The sequence below is a fragment of the Aphanomyces invadans genome (assembly GCF_000520115.1).
Source record: "Aphanomyces invadans strain NJM9701 unplaced genomic scaffold supercont1.12, whole genome shotgun sequence".
In the NCBI taxonomy this organism is placed as follows: domain Eukaryota; phylum Oomycota; class Saprolegniomycetes; order Saprolegniales; family Verrucalvaceae; genus Aphanomyces; species Aphanomyces invadans.
Genome location: NW_008580157.1, coordinates 933477 through 954030, shown reverse-complemented (window position 1 = coordinate 954030; position 20554 = coordinate 933477). Strand labels below are relative to the sequence as shown.

Below are 20554 nucleotides of genomic sequence, written 5' to 3'. Positions count from 1 at the left end.
GTCTTCGTTCTTGGAGCACCGCACGTGCATCAAGTTATCAAGGCGGTCGTCGTTGAGCTTCCACGACATCTTCATGCGTTCCATGCCCTTGGTCAACTTGGACACTTGTTTTTGCCTGCGAGCCATCAATGCGGATGAAGAGTTCAAACAGACACACCTGTACTCTTTGTCATCCAAGAAGGACGGGGTAGATGAACACGTCGGGCCGATGGGGTACTCGTACGCTTGGAGAATCTAATTACGACAAAAATGAAAACGCGACAAGTGGGAAAATGCTGGCTCACGTGAGATGCCAGGCCAAGGGCTTCGTCAGACATCGGGTTCAGACGAAGATACGATCGGATGAGCGCATTTCGCTGACTGATGTCTTCTGGGCGCATGCGAGTTGGGCGGGGCGCTGCCGTTGTCGTCACTTCATCTAGTGATGTTGAACGACGTACCTGCAATTTCTCGACTGAGAGGAGGAGGTGCAGCGACGTCGGGATTGGATGCCAGCGAGAGCAAGTCGGAGTTGAGCGCATCCATGGAAGATGATGCAGCTGCAGACAAGGCATTCTGCATCGTGTTGGCAGTCGACAAAGTTTCTTGCAAGAGTACCATCAAGTCGTCGCGCTTTGAGCTCTTGTGATACGGTCCCGGCATGAACGAGAACTCAAACGCGATGTCCATGACTGATATTGAAATGGACAGCGCCAGCACCACGTTCTGGATTTTGGTCGGCACGACTTCACGAACGTGTTCCAATCCGATGCGAAGGCTGTACCGATCCGATCCATACACTTGACCGGAAGAGGTCTGCATCGTATCAGAATGGCGCATGGGACGCCAGAACAACTCCTTTCTGTCTAAATACAAGTCTCCCAGCGCATGTGTTCCTGAATTTGAATCGATGCACATCTTTAGGGACGATTCACCCGTAGTTGTTGGAAAGTTGAAAGTCACGAGCTTGCCATTCTGCTTGACCTTCAGACCGATATGCCGTCCATGGAAGAGCGCTTCGTTTGTTGAGAACTTCACGTCGTCTTCGACGAGAAAGAAGCTGTTTTCGAGCAAATGCGTCCCGACATCAATTGCTGTGGCGCTGGACACATCGTTGCTGCCAGGAGATATCCTTCCACCTGCTCCAGCCACATCACCTCCATCTAGGCTCTCGTTACTTGTCGTCGTCGAAGATCCAACAGGATGGGAAAAGATCTCGTCGTACGATCCAAACCCGAAGCAGTCTTCTTCCTCCATGCTGCCCTTCAGCTCCAGACTCGACACGGGCGCCAATGCCAAACTTATGATGTCCGGATATTAACGTTTGAACTTCAAATTATCCGGACAAGTAAATCAAATTTGGGCGGCGCGACGCGGCGCGCAGGTGAAGCCCTCTGGGTGACGCGGCGGATATGCCCACCACAGGGCGAACGAGATCCTTCGTCATGGATGACAGTGCGGTACGACAAAGTTATTTGCGCAGCCATGCTGCATCTCGAAATTGCCAACATCGATTCGCTGGATGATGAATGCATGCCGTCGTGAACACAGGTGAGCCCACGTCACGAATGCGAGTGGAGATAAAATACTGAATTGACCTTGCGTACTCTCTATAATCACGTCTATTTCTTTGTGGCAGAGACCTTCTTGGCAGGACTCTTCTTTGTCGGGGGGGTCGCCGTTTTCACTGACTTGACAGCTTCCTTCTTCAAGGGGGCTTCCTTCGTGGGAGCTGCCTCCTTCTTCGCCGGACTAGGCTTCACTGGGGTGGCCTTCTTCGTGCTCGGGCTTGCTTTGACTACTGTTTCCGCCTTCACAGGCTTCGACGCCTTCTTTGCAGGGCTCACCTTAGTCGCTACCGCTTTCACTGGGGTGGAAACCTTCTTCGCAGAGCTAGCCTTGGTCTTCGCCGCTGGTTTCTCAATCACCTTCGTGTCAGCAGTCACGTTTTTGGGAGCAGGGGTGGCCACTGAGACCGCCGGGGTCTCGGCGGTCTTGGCTTCTGAAGCTTTGGCTTTCTTCGAAGGTTGCGCGTCGGAGTCCTCAGCCTTTCGCTTCTTGGACCCAATCGGAAGCTTGGACGAGTTGGGGAGCGCATTGTAGATGGGTAGCGCCACCGAGTCCGACGTCTAGTTCGACCAGATATTCCTCAGCATCATGCAAAGATCAAAACGCTTACCTTGATGTTGATCGACTTGATGTTCTTCCACTTTTTCGGGACATGCTCCAGGATGTTCTTGGTGCCTTGGACGATGTTGGCGACAATGTGATCCGTGTCCATGCCGTCGTGGGCAATCTTGACGTTGAAGCACGGCCCAGGCGACGTGAACATCTCCGTTCCATCGAGAACGCGGCGGATGTGGTCGCTAATGTTCTTCTTCCCAGTCACGTTGACAGTCGTCGGCTGCTTCTTCGCGTCGAAGAACGTTTTGCCCAACAGCGACTTGACGTACGGCAGCACACGGTCGTCGACGAGAAAGACGCCGTACGCGGCCTTTAGTTCGCGCTTGTCTTTAAATTGTGAAAAGTTCTTCTTGAGCTTCTTGAGCGGCATGACTTTCGCCAACCCGGCGACCGGGTCGGCCTTGAGATGTGCCTTGATGCGGTCCTTGTCCGAGTCTTTCACGAACAAGCACGCTTCGCCATCACCACGGATGTTGTGCGGCAATTTGCTACACATGGCAATACGTTAGATGCGAGAAACGTCGTGGCAAATGTTCCTAGTCGCACATGGGAATGGCCTTGAGGGATTCCTTGACAGGCACGGTAACTCGTGTGAAAATGATCTGGATCGTGTTGTTTTCGTCGACGAGGGCCTGCTTGGACGTCTGCGCCTTCTTCTTCTTGAGGAATTGCTTGAGCGCGACCACGGCCTTGGTCACTTGATCCGTGTCGAGCTGCTCCATCTCGTGCGCTGGTTGAAGCTTAAAATGGACCGTGGGGAGATGGATTGAGTGGTTGGTTGCCGGATGGGACAAAATAGCCAATCATAGGCCTGTATTTCAAACTTTCGACGAATCATAGCGCAGGACACCAATGGCTGGGACGATGGGATGTCCAACGTGAGCCGTCGTCGAAAGGATGTCTGCGGACCGCCGCCTACGACCGAGTTGGCCCCCCCGCCCTTCAAGGACACACGAGCCATGGCGGTCATGCTCATAGCCCCGTTGAATACTGCGCTAGGATTCGTATGCGTTGCCTCTCGCCCATTCGAGCATGCATGCTGGGGCCGTTTGCACGATCAGCACTGTGATGGCACGCGAATGTGGAGGCGCTCGTTGATCGGGGAGACGACGGAGCCATGGGTGGGCCATGCGGGTGTTCCGCGCGGTCAGCGTGGTGGTTGCGCGGAACGCAGGCCGCGGTTCAAGCTTCCAAACGGTTCAGAGCGTGAATGGACAGAGACGCCATCCAACGCTGGACATCTACCTGGTGTCGATCCCTTGGCAGATAGACAACGAACGACTTGAAGTGGGTTAACACTTGGATCGATGGCGCGAGAGCGCGCACGCAGCAGCTCACATCCACGCTTGCAACGTCAGCGGACGTCCACGACGGGCGCCGCGTGGAAGGGCTCAATGTTTTGGCTGGGTGAGATGTTCTGTCCTGGTCTGTACGGTCGGCAGGACGATCTTGATTTGTCACGTGCTACTCTTGCGACCCCAAGCGCTGTTGCCCCGGCGGAGGAATAGCAACCAAGAAGTCGCTGCGCCTGGATGGAGCGCACGGGTGAGCTTCGGGCATCGCTTCTCTGGCCTGGATTGCCACAATCGTAGCGCAGGCCTGCCGCATAGGTTGACGTAGAGCCAAAGGGGTTGCCGTACTCAGGTGCGGCATGTAGTGGTCCGTTGGCTAGCCCATGCGGGTGTGGCAGGAACTGGGGAAGAGTCGCAAGTAGTCGCCATTATTCTTGGACCCCACAGAATCCGGGACTACCATGCCTCAACGCGATGTCGTGGGGAGTGAAGCGACTCCCCGCATGAGACTTCTTCAGCGCGAAGGTCCTTTCGTTGCTCAGATTTCGGAAAGGGTGGGCGAGACCGATACAGGGCAAATCGGGAGTCGGGAGCCGAGGGCGAGAGAGGGAGGTGCGAGAGCGCATCCTAACCAACGGAAAAGGCAAGCGGCAAGTACCAGGAACGAGTGAATTGGTGGTAGCCACTTCAGCTGGTCCAACCGAGCATCACGGCATCGTAGCGATGGACCGTGGACGCCCGCTACAGCGAGCGTCCTCTACTCGGAGGGACAGCCGCTACTTCGCATGTAAACCCCCCAACAGAACCTGCATGTCCAGCGTCAAGGTGGCCCACCAATTTACCTGTGTGTTCTGACTTTGGAGTCATGCCAGCCATCATCTTGTCCGACTCGACAAGACGATGCATGGAGTGGATGGGACCATGGACCCCAACCGTTCCCAAACAAAGCATCTGCATCATGCACGACCTTCGGCTTGGAACCTCAAGCAACGAGCGCGCGCACGGCGCAAGTCTCGACTTGGCTGCCAAACAGTGGCGCATGCATGTCCACATGGAAAGGATTCGCCAAGCAGTGGCCCGTGGATGGTCGCCCTGTCGTACGAAGTGCCGCCGATTGTCGACGACATTCCGCGGGTGGGCAGCCTACAACATGGCGGTGCCACTTCCTCGACGCGGCGACGTGCGAAGACAAGGACGGCCGACGTGTCATTGATATGGCTGCAGAAAGTGCATACTCGCTTCCGGGCGTGGGATGAGCTTCTCCAGAGTTACCTACGTTCGCATTACTCGCGGCTGCTGAGCCACCACGTGGAGTGACAACGAAGCGCCCACCACAACATCCGACCCTCGGCTAATGAACTCGATAGTCGAGACAAGTATGGGGACGTGGGTGCCACGTAAGGGTGGACTAAAGTGGTCGGGACCCACGCCAGCCCAGGTCAACACCTGCTCCCATCTGCAACCGAATGGATGGGCTGCGTTGCCGACCCCAAGACGGCTCAAGCCATCGGCGGCAGTGTCCCAACCAGTTGGCCATTCCCTCGTTGGACGGCATGTCTCCTCTCGCACGACGCATGCGGTCGTCGGTCGGCACCACGCACGGCATCCCGTGCCACCGTCGTCGCCCCGTTTATTGTACACTTGGTTTCAGTATACGCGAGCATGGCGGCTGCAACGGGAGAGGAAAATATCTGATCCAACTGTGTGTTGTAAAAAAATATGAGGCGCGGCGATGGCTACTTTTTTCAATCATGCGTTGGGTACGGTCGAACCAGCTTTTGGCAGGGCGACGAATAAAAAACCCGCGCGAGAAAAAAAATATGCGCCTCCCACTCTCGCCGCCCCCTGGAACGGCTGAAATATCTTGGGATTTGTATACAGCCGACCCCACCGTTGGATTCGGTGGAGTGGCATGGTGGCTGAGAATCCTCATTTTGGCTTTTGGACGGCGGGGAGTTGGACGACGTCCCACGGCCCGAACGAGTCCATCTCTTGCTATGACCACAGGTTTGACCCTCCAGCACCTCTACTCGCAGCAGTACACGCAGCCAACGTCGTCGGCGTCGAACCCAGCGCTCTCGTCTATGTCGTCTTCGCACAATTCGGGAAGCGGGCCGAACTCGCATCATGCCGCCGGACCCGTGCACCAACGGCAAACGTCGCCGCACAACAGCAACGTCATGAACAAACCGCAACACGGACAACACATGCCCACGCACCACAACAACCACCACCAACACCACATGCCAAACCCGCCGTCCCAACATCACAGTGGTCACCACGGCGGCGACGACTTTGTCGCGGACCCGCTGCCATTCAATTACGATGTCATGGAAGCTACATTTGACGACCGGTACGGACGAAACAACAACAGTGGCAATGTTCGCTCGCTTGCTCCGCCATCCGTCAACGAGAAACCTCTCCATCACGCGCCCCAACATCCGCAGCAGCAACATCCGATGCGGTATGGCAGTCTGCTCTCTGGCATGCAGCACCAGCACTCGCAACAATACCAGGACTCATACAACGACGCGGCCGCTTCGGTTCCCCACCACCAGTACGATACCCGCCGCGAGCAACACAATCTGCCCATGAATGACCGACCGACGACCAAGGACTCGTATCACTTTATGTCTCAACATGCCTCGCACCCCAACGACCACGACGCTTCCGTGGGGCGCCTCGCTTCAACTTCGCACTACTCAATGCCAGACTTGCATTCCAACATGGGCAATCACGGCAATAGCATGCCCATGTACCATCAGTCGTCCCCTGCGTACTCGACGAGCGGCCCTTCGACCTCGCAGCATTCAACTTACTCGACTTTGATGGAGTCGCATCACTCTGGAAGCAGCGTGTCTTCGATCCTTCCCACGAAGAAGGATATGCCCCCAGTATATCACAACGACTATATGGACACTCGTCCACCCCACCACTCGACCCACGCCCCATTGCCGACGTCTGCGCACATGTCTGCGTCGTTGGCGTCGGCGCAGTCTCCCCAGGAAGCCGTGATCAAGGTGAAAACGTCGTTGAAGAACAAGTACTGGCGCAATGGTCGCCGCAACCTCCAATGCTTCCCGTCATGCAAAGTGTTTGGCGATTACAGCCAAATCAAGATTGAAGACTTGAAACAACATGACTTCATGTGGGGCAAGTGCCGCGGCAGCTTAATTGCCGAAGTCACCCTCAATTCCAACGCGACCTTCGACGACATCCTGCTCTTGGGTCGTGTCCACTCTTTGGAGAACATTCCCGTGCCGTTTGACGAAGCCGTGATCCGCGAATGCATGATCGGTCGCGTTGTCGAGCCCGACGTGATGGACACGATGAAGGAGCAATGGATCCAAGGGGAGCGACTTCCTGACTTTATCAATCCGAACCAGAGCATCACGTGCTACGAGTTCAAGCCCAAGGTGTGGAAATACACGGACGACATGGTCCATGGCAAGTGCAAGCGCCGCAACGTGCGCTACTACGTTCAATTTGAAGCGTTTGTGCCTGTGCTTTCGGGGGACCGTCGGTGCTTTGTCTGCATTGGGTCGGGCATGTCTTCATCGTTTGAAGTCGGATCGTCCCGCGTCCTCGCTCGCCAAAAGCGCAAGGCGAACACTGGCGACGACGACGAAGACGACAAGGACTCGAACGAAAACTTTGACCAGAACGAGTCGGGCAACAGCCGCCGATCCGCCAAGCGAGCCGCCAACCCCTCCAACGGGTACTCCATCTAGCGACCACGCGGGAAATATGAGGAAGCTGTCAGTATGTCGTAATAGTGTTTCTGTTGTTGTCCTCGGGAAGCAGGGTGTTCTCTGATTGGGTAAAATCCATGCCTTTATTTGAAATGGAGCACGCTGATTCGTCCTGATGACATCTAATCTCGCCGCATCTTCTTTGAAGAGTCACATCCCTTTGGCGGTGACGCGACAATCTCGAGCCATGCCCACTCGATGTGGCGATACCGACTCCGCTCACCGCAAGTTCGTCCCTTGCGCTCTCGGAACTGGTATCGATCGGTGATATCGTCGTATAGGACAACCATATCAGTCCAAGCCGCACAAGGTGCATCAGAACGGTTGCTACAATGGGGACAACGTGCACGCCTCAAGCAGGAAAAGGTTGCGCACGAGAAAATCAGCGCATCATATCTTGACCCACGATTCACTCAACGATTGTCGAAAAGACAGATTGCCGCTGCCGCGGAGCGTCTCTCGCGCCAGTGGCACAAAGATGAAATGCACTCGACGCCTACGCATGAAGCTAGTCCAGATGACTTGCGAGAATGCACATTTCGACCTCGACGAGTTGCAAAAATCGAGCCGTGGATCACGTCGAGGTACCAATGCCCTCCAACGACCTCTCAACGGACTTCGCGGTAAGAAGTGGTCCTCGGTGTCCTCTGCATCAACTTGTCCAGGGATCACGCATTCGTGCCTCGTATCAATCCATTTCCCATCCACCACGACGAAAAGGACGTTTACGTACGTTTGCACAACGATTTTACTCGGCAAGAAGACAAGCGCAGGGTACACTTGCTCGTTTCCTGACAAACTAACTCACTCGTATTCGTCTGTTGTGATGGATAGGTCCTCAGCATGGAGCGCAATCGGCAGCGCCGCCCGACAAAAGTCGTCGATCGCGATGACATTCAAGCGTTCTTGAAGCGGCAAGCGCATTACGAAGAGACACGCCAGGTAACCTTGCGCTGCCACCTTTCTACATGATCTCAAGCCTGTCGAAGCACCACCTCGAGGAACCCAGCGTTCCAGACCCTGAATGCAGGTTTACACCACAACTAGACAAGAACTCGAGGCACCTGTGCGCATCTGCCAGGTATTAGATCGAAGGAGCGATCGGAATGCGTGAGTAGTCGCAATGCTTTAGGACATTAGAGGCAAGGCTGCACAGAGCGAAGGAACGGCGCAGCTCAAAGCTTCAGCACGTGCTTGCCGGGGACGCGACCACGGCTGCAAAACCGCCCCGACAAAAGAGTCTTGCAGAGCTTGAGCCACGGTTGGCGACATTGAGTCGCCCGAAGCCGGTCATCGTTGCTGTGCCAAGCGAATTTCAAGTCGAATCCAAACGCCCTTCCGCCGTCGACCTCTATGCTGTTGAAGCATTCTATAACAAACAGCAATCCACCCTCAAGGTACAAGGCTGAACCGCGTCCGGGAGTCAAATCGACCATGCTCTTGTTAGACCAAGAAGGACCGACTGCTACGTCATGAGTTTGCATCGATCTTGGACGAGTATCGTTACATGGCACGTCATGCCATCAACACGTCGTCGCGCCGGCGTCTATCGCCGTCTGGCAAGGCCGCCGCCCCTGCGTAACTCGGTCGAATCGAACCCATTTGTTTCATGGCACGACGGATCGATTCCTTTTCATCGTCATCAAGCTGGGGCAGGACGGTGTCGAGGGTGGTGCACACGAGCTCCGAGCTATGGTGGGTGCGTCAGACGTCGGCAAATTCTGAGCCACCACCTAGTTTTCAACAGGACGTTGGCCTTGGGGTGGGTTATCACGACCTCCAGAACATGCAGCAGTCCATGGAGTGTTCTTTTGCTATTGCTTTTGTCTTGGAGTAGCTGAAGCAATGCCCGCACAAGTCGTGGTCGAAGGAGGCGGGGAAGCGCGGATCGATCGTGCTCCACGAGGCGAACTAAAAGATCGACAGAACAGAACTTGAAGCAAGGCGCCGCCATGGGCAGCATGGACAACAACGTCTCGATGACGCCCATAGCAACCATGGTCTTGCAAGCGTCTTGGCAATAGCTCCAGTGAAGCATACTCTGGATGGCCACAAATGACACCATGTCCCCCTACTTGTCCCCCCCTCACGATCCGATATCATCCATGCAACAACGCACCTCCACCACGATTCGGAGCATCACATTCAACGCTGTGGGGTGAGCAGCATGCAATCGGCGCGCCAGGGCTTGCGAATCTCTACGCATCCATCATGAGATGAGTGGGGCATCCGGTGAGCCTACTCCATGCATGGCGAGACCAAGAACTGTCGGTTTACGCGCTGCAGGTGAACCAGCGCGAGTGGGGTTGAGCACGACGCATCATTCAATTTGGCAAGAATCTTCGACGACTTAGTTACGACCTGCACATCATTGAGTGGTGAAAGCAGTGGCGGGGGGCCACGACCTGCATCAACTGCACAGTCGACCAACAGGTTTTCCGCGCGGCCCACATGTCCCGTGAGTCATGAAAGTGGAGTGCTGTCAGGCGGCGGTCGCACCAGCGGAGACCCATGCCTTCGCGTCAAGACGTTTCACGTGAAACGTGCAATGAAACCGACCATGTATATCGGTGCTGCCTGGCCATCACGTCCGTCGAAATCGACAAAGGATGGCAAGGGAATCCTCGATGGAGTCGAACGCTCGTCAGGAGCCATCGGATGCGGTCGACTTGCGGAGCAACAGCGGGCCGATGGATGGCCCCGGAACTTTTGCCAGTGACCGTTGAAGTGACATCGTGGTAAAATGCATTCATTCAATCTTGTACCTCGAACCCTCTGGCCGTTCACTGGCAAATGTTCGCACAAATCATTGTTGAGATGGGATCCCTGCTCGAACCCCAGTACCAACTGCCCAACCTACTGCGCGCTTAGCCTTCACGCCAGGAGATGTCCATGCAACAGAGATCGCGTGATGCGAGGCTGTCGTCGGAGTGCCCGGACGAACCTTTCCGCATCACGAGAGTCTTGTTCGCATCGTACGCCCAGCCCATTAGGCAAAGTCTCCAAGCCAAGTATGGCATCGCGCACACATCCTCTTCCCAATCCAAGGCTTGAACAACAACGCGATCCCTTCGTCGGATTCGCTCGTGATTCACGGCCGTACCATGTGTGACGCTTAGCATCCATGTAGCACGTTTGGCTCACCAACAACAGGTGCCAAAACGTTTGTCGTCGTGATGGAGTGCACCAAGCAGGTGCCGAACGCCGCTGCTGCCAGGGTCTCCGAGAAGAGCTACTACGTTGGCGGCTACGAGATAGAGTGTATGCGGCATCAAGACTGCTAGCTACGGTGTTCAAAGGCCGTCAGTAGTGCTTGGGCCCCCACTTGCACATAGTCGAAATGCATCGGAGACACTCCCATGCGGTTGCATTCGATCACGGGCGATGTTCATCCCACAAAATTTCGCGAGCTTCGGAAGTGTCGCATCGTTCCATCGCCGTCTCGCCGGTCCCCTGCCGTCTGTCCGGATAGACAAATTTTATCCAGACACGTCACTGGAATTGCAGTGGCGGCGAAAATGCACCGATTCAATCGCGGCGCAGACTTTGAGATGGTCGCGTTCATTCATGGAATCGCCGGCCAGTCTCAACTCTCCAAGGTAATGTGGGAGCTCATCTGTCTTCCTGGAGACGGCATCCTGTACGTTCGACCGCCCAAGGTTTCTCGAACCCATTTGATGTTGCAGATATTTTCCCATTTTGCTGCCGATTGGGGCCGCGGCATGGTACCTGGAGTACTTCCCTCGCCTCAACCGCGAGCAATCTTACCTCCTCACGTACTTATACGTCGTCCTACTTGTGAGTGTCCCATCTCGCTCGCGTGTAGAGCTACAGGTCTGTCCGTGTAGGTCGACTTGCTCTTGAATTTTGCCATGAAAGGCATGGTCAAGCGGAAACGCCCTCACTTCCACAATGATGACATGCGCTTTCCCGGCCCGGACAAGTATTCATTTCCTTCTGGCCACGCTACCCGCGCTGGTGCCTTGGTTGCGCTCTTCTCTACCCTCCTGCAGTGTACTCACCCATTGACGAGGGACGCGTCCTCAAACTGACAACGAGTCATAGATGAACCTGACCTGCTGTCCCTCGCGACGGCTGGACTCACTTCCAGGACGTCCACATCCATGTGCCTCACAGTCGCGTGGACGTGGGCCGCGATCAATTCGTTCGGTCGCCTCGCGCTCGGGCGGCACTTCGTCTCCGACGTCGTGGTCGGCACTTTCATCGGATACAGCTTGTTTTTCCCAGTGGCGCGTGGTGTCATGTTCTGGGTATACCCGCCACACGTTCTTGCCGATTAATGCAGTCGAATCTTTGCAGCGTTTACGTTATAACTTTACATTGCAAGGAAGCGAATGACGCTCGAGAATGTCTACCCATACCGAGGAATCGGGGCCGTGGAAACTATGCCGATCGGATGCGGCGCGCGGTGGAAGCTCGCGCGCCCACTCGAGTGGAATGAGCGCGTGTTGCCGCGTGGACATCTTCACGTCGATCAGTTCGCCATCGTGAAAATGGAATGCTTTGCCCCACCGATCACTCTTTCCGTCCCGCTTGGACGGTTGAATGTCGGCCGCGTCCACTGGTATGGGGGCTGCTTGCCTGTCGACTGCTCGTTGCTCGCTCAACGAATGACGATGGCGCATACACGGTGCTGACTTGCGTCGAACGAGCTCCTTTGCCATCCATTGTTTTTCCACCTCACGGTCGAAGACAAGTTGTCGGCGTTCCTCCGACGTCCGCCTTGTGGTCGGTGGTGCTGGCTCCTCGGTCGATGGAAAGAGGTGTTGAATGTCTTGCTTCGTCAGACTCTTGGACGGTTGATAGGACGACTTTGTTCGTCGCAGGCCATGCATGGACTGGCGCTCCGCTCCGGCCGTCTCGGCGGGCGGCATGTTCAAATATGGGGCCGAACGAAGGCGAAGTGTCCGGCCAGCACGCGCCGTTTCAGTGGCAGGAGGGATGACAGGACGGTTGACCTTGTCTTATTTTATACAAATAAATTGTTGCAAAGCTGACGCAGTGCTGGACAATGCGTCTTAAACCATTTTAAATAAATACATGCAAAATACCTGCAGATTGCAAGGAATTGTATTAAAAAGTGTGCTGTGGTAATGAAATATGTGGTCGTACGACGACGAGCCAGTCGCACGGGAGCAAATCTTGTGATGGCATTTTCGGTTACCAAGAATGGGCGCGATCGCATCGGCCGGGAAGCGGAGGGTGGTGGAACGGGTGCACGTTGTTGCTGGCTCGGAAGAGAGCGAGTTCGATCTGGACGAAGAAGAGCGACGGTACGACGTCCTTGTCGTCCATGGTGGAATGACCTGCGCATGTAGCGTCAAAGAGCTTCAGGAACAGAACAAGCAGGTTGTGGTACGACAATCGGATTGTCCCCATCCTCCAAACGGACCTGTTTAGTTCACAGACGATGCGTCGCGTAGACGTATGTGGTCGAGAACCTCTTCCCATACGCCCCCGTCAGCATCAAGATCCAGCGATTGGACTCGGTCGCGATGGCGGACGCCCCACCCGCGAAAGAGAAGCGAAAAATGCACACGTATTTATGGATCACGCTGGACGAGCTTGTGCTCAAGCAGCAAAACGTGCCCCTCGACACGACCGTGAGCTACCCCCTCGTCGTTGCCGTCGACAGCACGGGGTTGACCGCACTCATCTGAGGTTGCACCCTTACTATCCCCGTGTCCCATAGAAACGCCCATGTGACAGACCGCAACGGCGGACAGCGGAGGCTCAAGTCGTCGGACCTCGTCGCGCTCGCCACAGCAAAAGTACCGCCACAGCCTCCAGATCCCGTGTCTTTTCTCGCGGCCACCGGTTGCAGCCTCAAGGTTCAATGCGGCTTTCCATGCCATATTGATATTGCATGGCTCGCAGGTCCAATGGAAGGAATCGCCAGGATCTATCGTTGACCGGTTTGAAGTGCAGTATAAGCACTGGAAAGACCTGACATCCCACAAACCATGGCTCGTTCTCGTCAACTCGCTCATGCCGTCCAACACGACGCTGGACAACTTAGATTGCCACACGGCCTTTGTGTTTCGCGCCAAGTGCCACAACCCGGCGGTACTGCGACGTTCGTTCTCATGGTCGTATCACGTTAGTTGAAGGGATGGAGCGACTTTAGTGCAGTAAGCGGTCCATTCACAACACTGGCCGGCGCCCCAGACAAACCGACACCGCCATTCGCCGCCATCATCTCCAACACGTTCATCCACGTCGGGTGGTCAGCTGCCCCAGACAATGGGGCGCCGATCATGTCGTATCATCTTGAGATGAAAGCTGTCGTGGACGAGAACGCCACGTTTGTGCAGGTGTACGCTGGTCGCGACTGCGGTAGGTTTGGCGAGTGCTTCCATCGTGATTTTGACGGGTCGTCTGCAGGATATGTGGTCCCCGGCCTTGCACCAAAATTCGTATACATATTTCGACTAAAGGCCGTGAATGCGGTGGGCGACACCGTCTGGGTCGAGTCCAAGCCAGTGCGCACGAAGGAGTTTGCCCGGCCAGAAGTCCAGGAGCTGCCTTCGGATGGATCCACCGACAGGTACGAGAAGCAGGGTACGCCAGCCACGTCTCGAATGACATGACGACCAGGTGGGTTGAGTGCTGGGACGGCAAGCAAGAGAAAGTGTTTTTCTTCAACAAGGTAGCGATCTCCCTTATATTCGCAGTCATTGAGTGAGCTCGATCATGTCGCGGTTTGCGCAGTTTACATGCCAACGAACCTACGACATCCCACCAGAGGTGCTAGCATTGCGCCAAAAGGGTGGCGCCGACGCGGCCGACGAGTCGCCCGAGATGATCTTTCGGAAGAAACGATTCCATTTTCACCGCGAGTTGCGAGCATCCGTGCCGTCGTCGACCGTGCCTTTTGAAGTTTCCCTTGCCCGATCCACTATGTTCATGGACACTGTCGCGAGGTTTCATCGAGCATCAAAGAAGGAGCTTCAGCTAAAACCCCGCGTGACGTTTGAAGGCGAAGGCGGCATTGATTCGGGCGGTCTCACCAAGGCAGGCTCAACTTCGCCACATCAACGTGAATCACGCACCTCACGCGAACCGATATGGTAGGATTGGTACCTCCAAGTGTCCCAGCAGGCTGCCCATCCTTCCCGCGGGCTCTTTCGACCACTTGGTATATTTCGCATGAGAGTCCTCTGTCGGGGAACTCACGATGGGTAGACAAGGGTCTGCTCGAAATCCACCCAGATGCTGACTCGGCCGACCACTTGAAGCTGTTTCGCTTCCTCGGTACGCGATTCCTCTTCGCGCGGTCGGTCTGAAGCACCGTATTAAAAGGCAAATTTTTGGGCAAAGCAATCTTCGACCGCCAAGTGGTGCAACTGCCCCTGGCGCCTGTGCTGTACAAGCATTTGGTGGGTCTTTCGATCACGACGGAAGACTTGGTCGCGATGGACCCTCAGTTTTACAAGTCGCTCAAGTGGATCGAAGACAATGACGTGACGGATGTGCTCTACGAGACGTTTTCAGTCACTCGTGCCAACAACGTCATTGGTATGCAGCTTCAACTGGACGTCGCACAGCGGTGAAAATCGTGTAGTTGACTTAAAGGAGAACGGGCGGAACGTCGAAGTGACCGAGGCCAACAAGAAGGAGTATGTGGCGCTCATGATGCAGTGGCGGACCGAGTTCGCCGTGCGACCACAGCTGGATGCACTACTCAATGGCCTCCACATGCTCTTGCCGGCGTCGTTGCTCCATGCGTTTGAATGGCGTGCGTTCTCCTCCCGGGCAGACTCTCGGAGGATGCTTTATAACAGTGTTTGACAGGGGAACTGGACCTTCTCCTGAACGGCAACCCCTTGATTGACGTCGACATGATGCGGTCGAACGTGCAGTTTCAAGGCGGCTACGACGCCAATGCCCAAGTGATTCTGTGGCTATGGCAGGCCCTGCGCACATGGGACAACCCAAAGCGCCAGCAGTTTCTCAAATTTGCCACAGGCAGCCCATCGATTCCCCTGGACGGGTTCGATCCGCCGCTGACGATCACCAAATCGGACCTCGAACCGACAGCCCTCCCCAGATCCCACACGTGCTTCAACCAACTCGTGCTACCGGAGTACGAGTCGCTCGGTATCCTCGCCGACAAAATAACGTTTGCGATGCAAAACACAGAAAGCTTTGAGCTGAGCTAGACAGACCCACCGAGTTGATCGATAGCAAGTTGTGCCGAGTTGTTTGGTGTCGAGTTGTTTGGAGTGAAACACCGTGTGGACCGATGTCCGTGCCCACGTTAAATGATCTTGTTGGCCTTGCCACACGCAATGAAAGCTTCGACGCACTTGTCGACATCTTCAAGGGAATGCGCAGCCGACATTTGGACGCGGATGCGGGCCTTGCCTTGGGGCACCACCTGCTCCACCCCCCCATCAGATGAATCCAGATCATAGCGAGGTAAACGACGTACGGGGTAGCTAAACCCAATGACGTAAATTCCCTTTTGGAGCATGTCGTCAGCCAACTTGGACGCCAACCGCGCGTCACCGATCATGACAGCGATGATGGCATGGTCGCTAGCAAATGTAATGATGCTCGAGACAGCGTCAAACGGAGCATATTACCGGGCCCCCGTGAGCGTGAATCCAGCTTCGGCCATGCGGTCGCGGAAGCGATGCGTGTTGGCCAAGATCTTGTCGACGTATTCCGAGCTCGAGTTGAGCAGTTCAAACACCTTGAGCGACGCGCCGACGACGACGGGCGACACCGAGTTGGAAAACAGATACGGGCGCGCCTTCTGACGCAGCATGTCGACCACTTCTTGGCGCCCCGTCGTGTACCCACCTGGCCCAATCATCAGCCCACAACGATTACATGAGCACGTACCAGTGCCACCGCCCAACGCCTTGCCCAGCGTTGAGTTGATTATCTACACCAAACAAGCTCGGCATAAATTGCATGCTGCCCCAGCGCACGACCGAACGTACGTCAATGCGACCTTGCACGCCAAAGTACTCGTCCGTGCCGCGGCCCGTCTTGCCAAAGAAGCCGGTCGTGTGGCATTCGTCGATAAACACTTGGGCGTCGTACTTGTCGGCCAAGTCACAGATCACATCCAGAGGTGCAATGTCCCCGTCCATGCTGAACGCACCATCGGTCGCGATGAGGCGGGTGCGGCAGTGCTGCGTCGCCTTCAGCTTGTCTTCAAGATCGGCAATGTCCATATGCTTGAAGCGGTGGCGCTCGGCCTTGCACAACCGAATGCCGTCGATGATGGATGCGTGGTTGAGTTCGTCCGTAATGATTGCGTCTTCGTTGTTCAAAATAGCTTCAAACAGACCTGCGTTCGCGTCAAAGCACGACGGGTACAGGATCGCGTCGTCCGTGCCGTGGAAATCGGCGATGGCGCGCTCGAGCTTCTTGTGGATGTCTTGGGTACCACAAATGAAGCGCACGGAGCTCAGACCAAACCCGTGCGTGTCCAGGGCCTTCTTTGCCGCCGCCACAACTTCGGGGTGGTTGGAAAGACCGAGGTAGTTGTTGGCGCAAAAGTTGAGCACCCCGTTGTTCGCGACCTTGATCAGCGCGCCTTGGGGCGACGTAATCACTCGCTCGTTCTTGTACGTGCCAGCAGCTTTGATGTCGCTGATCTCGTTCGCGAGGCGGCGCGTCAGTGTGTTGGCCTTGCTACTGAATCGGCGGAACTGCGCCATGAACTTGACTTTTTCAAATGTGTATGTGTGGTGGGACGTGTATCGTACGTACTTGGTTGTACGGCAGGTACATTGAGTACATTCGAGAGCTTTCATACACGCCCACTCGTAATGTGCGAGACGGCGTACATTCGTTGTGAGTGCACTTTTGAAGCACCCCCTCAGGATACTCCAACTTTATCCGGATGACTCGTCGCATAACGTCGCATAGCAGGTGCGACACACGGCGGCGCCAGCGCGGCTTGCCATTGTGTTCCACTTCCGTGTCTGTCTAGATAGATCGATGCAAGGCGAGCTTGGAGATTTGGTTGAGATGATGGTCTACGTTACGGTGCATTAACCGAAGTTGATACCTTGAGCGAGCGGCAAGTTCTTGCTGTGGTTGATCGTGCACGTCGATCGGCGCATGTACTGCTTCCACGCGTCGCTGCCAGATTCACGCCCACCACCCGTTTCCTTTTCGCCACCAAACGCTCCACCGATTTCGGCGCCGCTCGGTCCGATGTTGACGTTCACAATACCGCAGTCCGACCCAGCCGGGCCGGTCCACTTGAAGATCGCGGCCTGGTTCTGCGTGAACAAGGACGAGCTCAAGCCTTGGGGCACGTCGTTGTTCTTTTCAATTGCTTCGTCCAAGTTGGAAAACTTCATCACATACGTGATCGGGGCAAAGATTTCCGTCTGCATAAAGCACCATAAGTCTCACGCTTCTACGGCATACCTCAAAGCGACGTACTTGGACGATTGGGGCGTCATGGTCGATGGCCACCAACGTAGGCTCCACAAAGTTGCCCGGGCCAGGGAGGACTTTCCCACCGCGCAACACCTACACGCAGCCTCTTCATGCGCCGTCCGGCGTATTGTGGCTGCCGTACCTTGCCGTTTTGCTCGAGGATGGTTTTGATGCCGTTCGCGTAGTTGTCGACAGCCGCCTGGTTGTGCAAAGGCCCGCAGAGGGTCATGGGATCCAACGGGTCGCCAATCTTGATCTGATCGTACGCCGTCATTAACTTGGCCAAGAACGACTCGTAAATGTCTTCGTGCAAGTAGAGACGGCGAAGCGTCGTGCAGCGCTGACCGGCCGTACCAACGGCGGAAAACAGCGTCGCGCGCAACGCCATGTCCAAGTCCGCATCGGCGTCGATGATCATCGCGTTGTTCCCGCCGAGTTCGAGAATCGTCTTGCCAAAGCGGTTCGCAACCACCTGGTTCACATGACGACCTAGCATCAACACAAGGAAGGAGTCCATAAGCAACCAGACAACGACCCTTCACGCAAGCTCGGCCAAACATGCTGATGCGGAAGGAAGGAACGGGTCGTACCGACATGAGTCGACCCAGTGAACGAAATGAGTTCCATGCGCTTGTCCTGGATCATGGGCTCACCGACTTCCGCGCCACTGATAAACTTGTTAGCAATTTGGGCCATGACGACGAGGGACAAGTTACCTGCCGCAAATGACGGACGCAATGGCAGGGTTGTACCCATTGGCAGAGAGCACGTCCGAGATAACTTTGTTGCATGCAATCGCCGTCAAGCAAAGCGAGTCGGACGGTTTCCAAAGCTGGGTGTTGCCGGCGACCATGCTCAACGCGCCGTTCCAGAACATGACGGCGCAGGGAAAGTTAAAGGCCGTGATAATGCCAACGTGACCCTTGAGGGGGTTGTAGCGCTCCATCATGAAGTGTCCAGGGCGTTCAGAAGGGATGATCGTGCCTGGACGACAGCAACATGACAATTCGGTCGACGGATGGAGAGCGTACCGTTCAAGCAGCGCGACAGACCCACGGCGAAATCGCAAATGTCCACGGCTTCTTGCACTTCACCGACACCTTCGACGGCGATCTTGCCCATTTCCAACGCAATGAGATGGCCGAGGGCCTTTTGCTTGACACGGAGGGCGTCACCAATTCGACGAACCACTTCACCACGAATAGGCGCAGGGACTTCAGCCCACTCCTTCTTCGCAGCGTCCATGCTCTTCACAACACGCTCATAGTCGTCCTTGGTCCCCGTTCGAATCTTCGCGATGGGTTCATTCGTCGCAGGATTGACGGACGTGAACACAGGGCCGTTTCCAAACCACTTGCCATCAAACACACCATCGTTGGTTTCGCTCAACCCAAGTTCCTTAAGAAAGGGGTACTTGGAAAACGTCAATGCGCTCTGGTGGCGGATCCCGCCGAGGCGGAGGTGCTGCGTCGAGCGGCGTGCAAACATGTTCGTCGCTTGGAATCTGACAAACTGAAGGGCAAAGGGCGTTTCCATCGGCAGATCCGAATGCGATCCGGATATCCTGGCCCCACGAAAGTACATTGAAATATCGGGTAAATTCACAAAAACCCGATATGCATTCTCTTGAGTATAATTTGAAGTATGTACACTCCATCGTGTCGGGTATTAAACGCCAATCCGTCCGGTGTAGTAAGTTGATGGCACCCACAGGCACCCTCAACTTCAAGGTGATGGGCTGGCCATAGGTGCATCCGTGGATGGTGGAGGTCTTGCGACTGGCTTGGCAGCCCCGGACATGGCCCGAGATGCCGAGATGCGCGCCAGATCGTTCGCTGACATGAGGTCCATCCTGGTGTCTATTAAGGCGCGAGAGACCTGAAGATTTGGTAAAAGTTTTGGTGCGACGGTTCGATCCCTGGGTCGAAAAATAGAGCCATCGCATACTGACGCTGCGTCAGTCGTATCTTCCAGCTAAAGGTTACGCTGAGCATTGGTTGAGCCACACAAAGTTCATAGTTGGAGCTTCCTCGAAAGGTTGCGACCGTTTCAGCGTAGCGAAACCAAATACAACGTATCCTGCAAGGATGCCCCCTACTCGGCCATTCTGCATTTTGCGGTTCATCCTCTACATCCTCCAGTAGCACCGCCAAACAAAACAATGGGATCTCCTCCGTCGCCCCCTGCCCCCACCGCCCCCCCCACACCTGCGCTCTACCTCTCCCCTGGCGCCACCCTCATCACGACGAGCGTCGGCGAAAACGGGTGGGCCAACCTCGGCTGCCAAAACGCCCAGTGGGAAATCTCCCGCGTCATCTTTGCCTCCTACGGGTTGCCCGACAACACGGGCCTCAGTGCTCGCTACGGGTGGTGCTACGCTGGAGGCTCGCAAGGCGTCGTCGAACGCACGTGCTTGGGCAAGGACACGTGCAGCGTCGCCGCCTCCAACGGGTACAGTCGACCCGGCTCCACGAGATGAATGACATGGCTCTTGCTCCTTTGTAGCTGGTTCGGTGACCCGTGCGTTGGCACCTACAAACGCTTGACGATCACTGCCGAGTGCACCCAGAAGGCGAAGTACCCCACGTGGTCTTCGGCCGGCGACACCGGAACCGCCACCGTCTCGTGCGCCGACGGCTACATTATCGACACCGACAACGGGTCGACGTACGGCAGCGGCACGTGCGCCTTCAAGGGTGTGCCTGACGCCATCAACGCGTTGTGCCAAGGATCGCAGAAGTGCAGCGTCCCCGCTCGCCCGACGTACGTGTCTAGGCGACTGAGCGCAATCGTTGGCCGTTCTTTCTGACGAGAGTGGCTGGATAGGATCTTCGGGGAAGACCCGTGCCCTGGTACTGCTCGCACGCTGAACGTCCAGGTGACGTGCAAGCTCGGCACGCAAAAGGCTGACCTCAC

The 20554-nt window shown here is 55.8% G+C and overlaps 10 protein-coding genes across 12 annotated transcripts; 5 read left to right on the top strand and 5 right to left on the bottom strand.

The window, feature by feature from the left end:
* Positions 1-37: 37 nt before the first annotated feature.
* Positions 38-1236, bottom strand: H310_06855 (hypothetical protein; the record flags this gene model as incomplete). Its single annotated transcript, XM_008872062.1, has 4 exons — positions 38-104; positions 158-234; positions 285-397; positions 441-1236. The coding sequence occupies 4 exons, from the start codon at positions 1234-1236 to the stop codon at positions 38-40; spliced, it is 1053 nt and encodes a 350-aa protein (XP_008870284.1).
* A 318-nt stretch (positions 1237-1554) lies between these two features.
* On the bottom strand, positions 1555-3576 carry H310_06854. Of its 2 annotated transcripts, XM_008872060.1 has the most exons (3): positions 2710-3576; positions 2159-2651; positions 1555-2108 (listed from the first exon to the last, which is right to left on the bottom strand). In XM_008872060.1, the coding sequence occupies exons 1-3, from the start codon at positions 2883-2885 to the stop codon at positions 1602-1604; spliced, it is 1176 nt and encodes a 391-aa protein (XP_008870282.1). In that variant the 5' UTR covers positions 2886-3576; the 3' UTR covers positions 1555-1601. The 2 variants fall into 2 exon arrangements, with proteins under 2 accessions (XP_008870282.1, XP_008870283.1); XM_008872061.1 differs by having other exon boundaries at positions 2159-3576.
* Positions 3577-5387: 1811 nt separating this feature from the next.
* Positions 5388-7320, top strand: H310_06853 (hypothetical protein). Its single transcript, XM_008872059.1, has one exon. It carries the CDS (start codon positions 5453-5455, stop codon positions 7184-7186), a length of 1734 nt encoding a protein of 577 aa, XP_008870281.1. The 5' UTR covers positions 5388-5452; the 3' UTR covers positions 7187-7320.
* A 590-nt stretch (positions 7321-7910) lies between these two features.
* H310_06852 (hypothetical protein) lies at positions 7911-8789 on the top strand (the record flags this gene model as incomplete). Its single annotated transcript, XM_008872058.1, has 5 exons — positions 7911-7981; positions 8042-8149; positions 8197-8288; positions 8340-8604; positions 8655-8789. The coding sequence occupies exons 2-5, from the start codon at positions 8051-8053 to the stop codon at positions 8787-8789; spliced, it is 591 nt and encodes a 196-aa protein (XP_008870280.1). The 5' UTR covers positions 7911-7981; positions 8042-8050.
* Positions 8790-8897: 108 nt separating this feature from the next.
* H310_06851 (hypothetical protein) lies at positions 8898-10197 on the bottom strand (the record flags this gene model as incomplete). The annotated part of the gene is made up of 3 exons (XM_008872057.1): positions 8898-9278; positions 9327-9405; positions 10148-10197. 3 exons carry the CDS (start codon positions 10195-10197, stop codon positions 8898-8900), a joined length of 510 nt encoding a protein of 169 aa, XP_008870279.1.
* A 497-nt stretch (positions 10198-10694) lies between these two features.
* Positions 10695-11781, top strand: H310_06850 (hypothetical protein). The gene is made up of 4 exons (XM_008872056.1): positions 10695-10847; positions 10894-11005; positions 11056-11221; positions 11273-11781. Exons 1-4 carry the CDS (start codon positions 10726-10728, stop codon positions 11506-11508), a joined length of 636 nt encoding a protein of 211 aa, XP_008870278.1. The 5' UTR covers positions 10695-10725; the 3' UTR covers positions 11509-11781.
* Positions 11782-12397: 616 nt separating this feature from the next.
* Positions 12398-15483, top strand: H310_06849 (the record flags this gene model as incomplete). Of its 2 annotated transcripts, XM_008872054.1 has the most annotated exons (14): positions 12398-12501; positions 12547-12583; positions 12652-12869; positions 12921-13059; positions 13106-13294; positions 13339-13564; positions 13613-13775; positions 13826-13877; positions 13940-14242; positions 14303-14366; positions 14414-14482; positions 14531-14746; positions 14793-14966; positions 15023-15483. In XM_008872054.1, the coding sequence occupies 14 exons, from the start codon at positions 12398-12400 to the stop codon at positions 15388-15390; spliced, it is 2322 nt and encodes a 773-aa protein (XP_008870276.1). In that variant the 3' UTR covers positions 15391-15483. The 2 variants fall into 2 exon arrangements, with proteins under 2 accessions (XP_008870276.1, XP_008870277.1); XM_008872055.1 differs by having other exon boundaries at positions 14793-15483.
* H310_06848 (2-amino-3-ketobutyrate coenzyme A ligase) lies at positions 15310-16914 on the bottom strand. The gene is made up of 5 exons (XM_008872053.1): positions 16180-16914; positions 16079-16121; positions 15817-16036; positions 15663-15768; positions 15310-15608 (listed from the first exon to the last, which is right to left on the bottom strand). Exons 1-5 carry the CDS (start codon positions 16903-16905, stop codon positions 15489-15491), a joined length of 1215 nt encoding a protein of 404 aa, XP_008870275.1. The 5' UTR covers positions 16906-16914; the 3' UTR covers positions 15310-15488.
* Positions 16915-17136: 222 nt separating this feature from the next.
* Positions 17137-19156, bottom strand: H310_06847 (hypothetical protein). Its single transcript, XM_008872052.1, has 6 exons — positions 18670-19156; positions 18355-18622; positions 18229-18305; positions 17781-18127; positions 17642-17731; positions 17137-17586 (listed from the first exon to the last, which is right to left on the bottom strand). The coding sequence occupies exons 1-6, from the start codon at positions 19124-19126 to the stop codon at positions 17242-17244; spliced, it is 1584 nt and encodes a 527-aa protein (XP_008870274.1). The 5' UTR covers positions 19127-19156; the 3' UTR covers positions 17137-17241.
* Positions 19157-19799: 643 nt separating this feature from the next.
* On the top strand, positions 19800-20548 carry H310_06846 (hypothetical protein; the record flags this gene model as incomplete). Its single annotated transcript, XM_008872051.1, has 4 exons — positions 19800-20089; positions 20144-20401; positions 20465-20490; positions 20517-20548. The coding sequence occupies 4 exons, from the start codon at positions 19800-19802 to the stop codon at positions 20546-20548; spliced, it is 606 nt and encodes a 201-aa protein (XP_008870273.1).
* Positions 20549-20554: the final 6 nt, after the last annotated feature.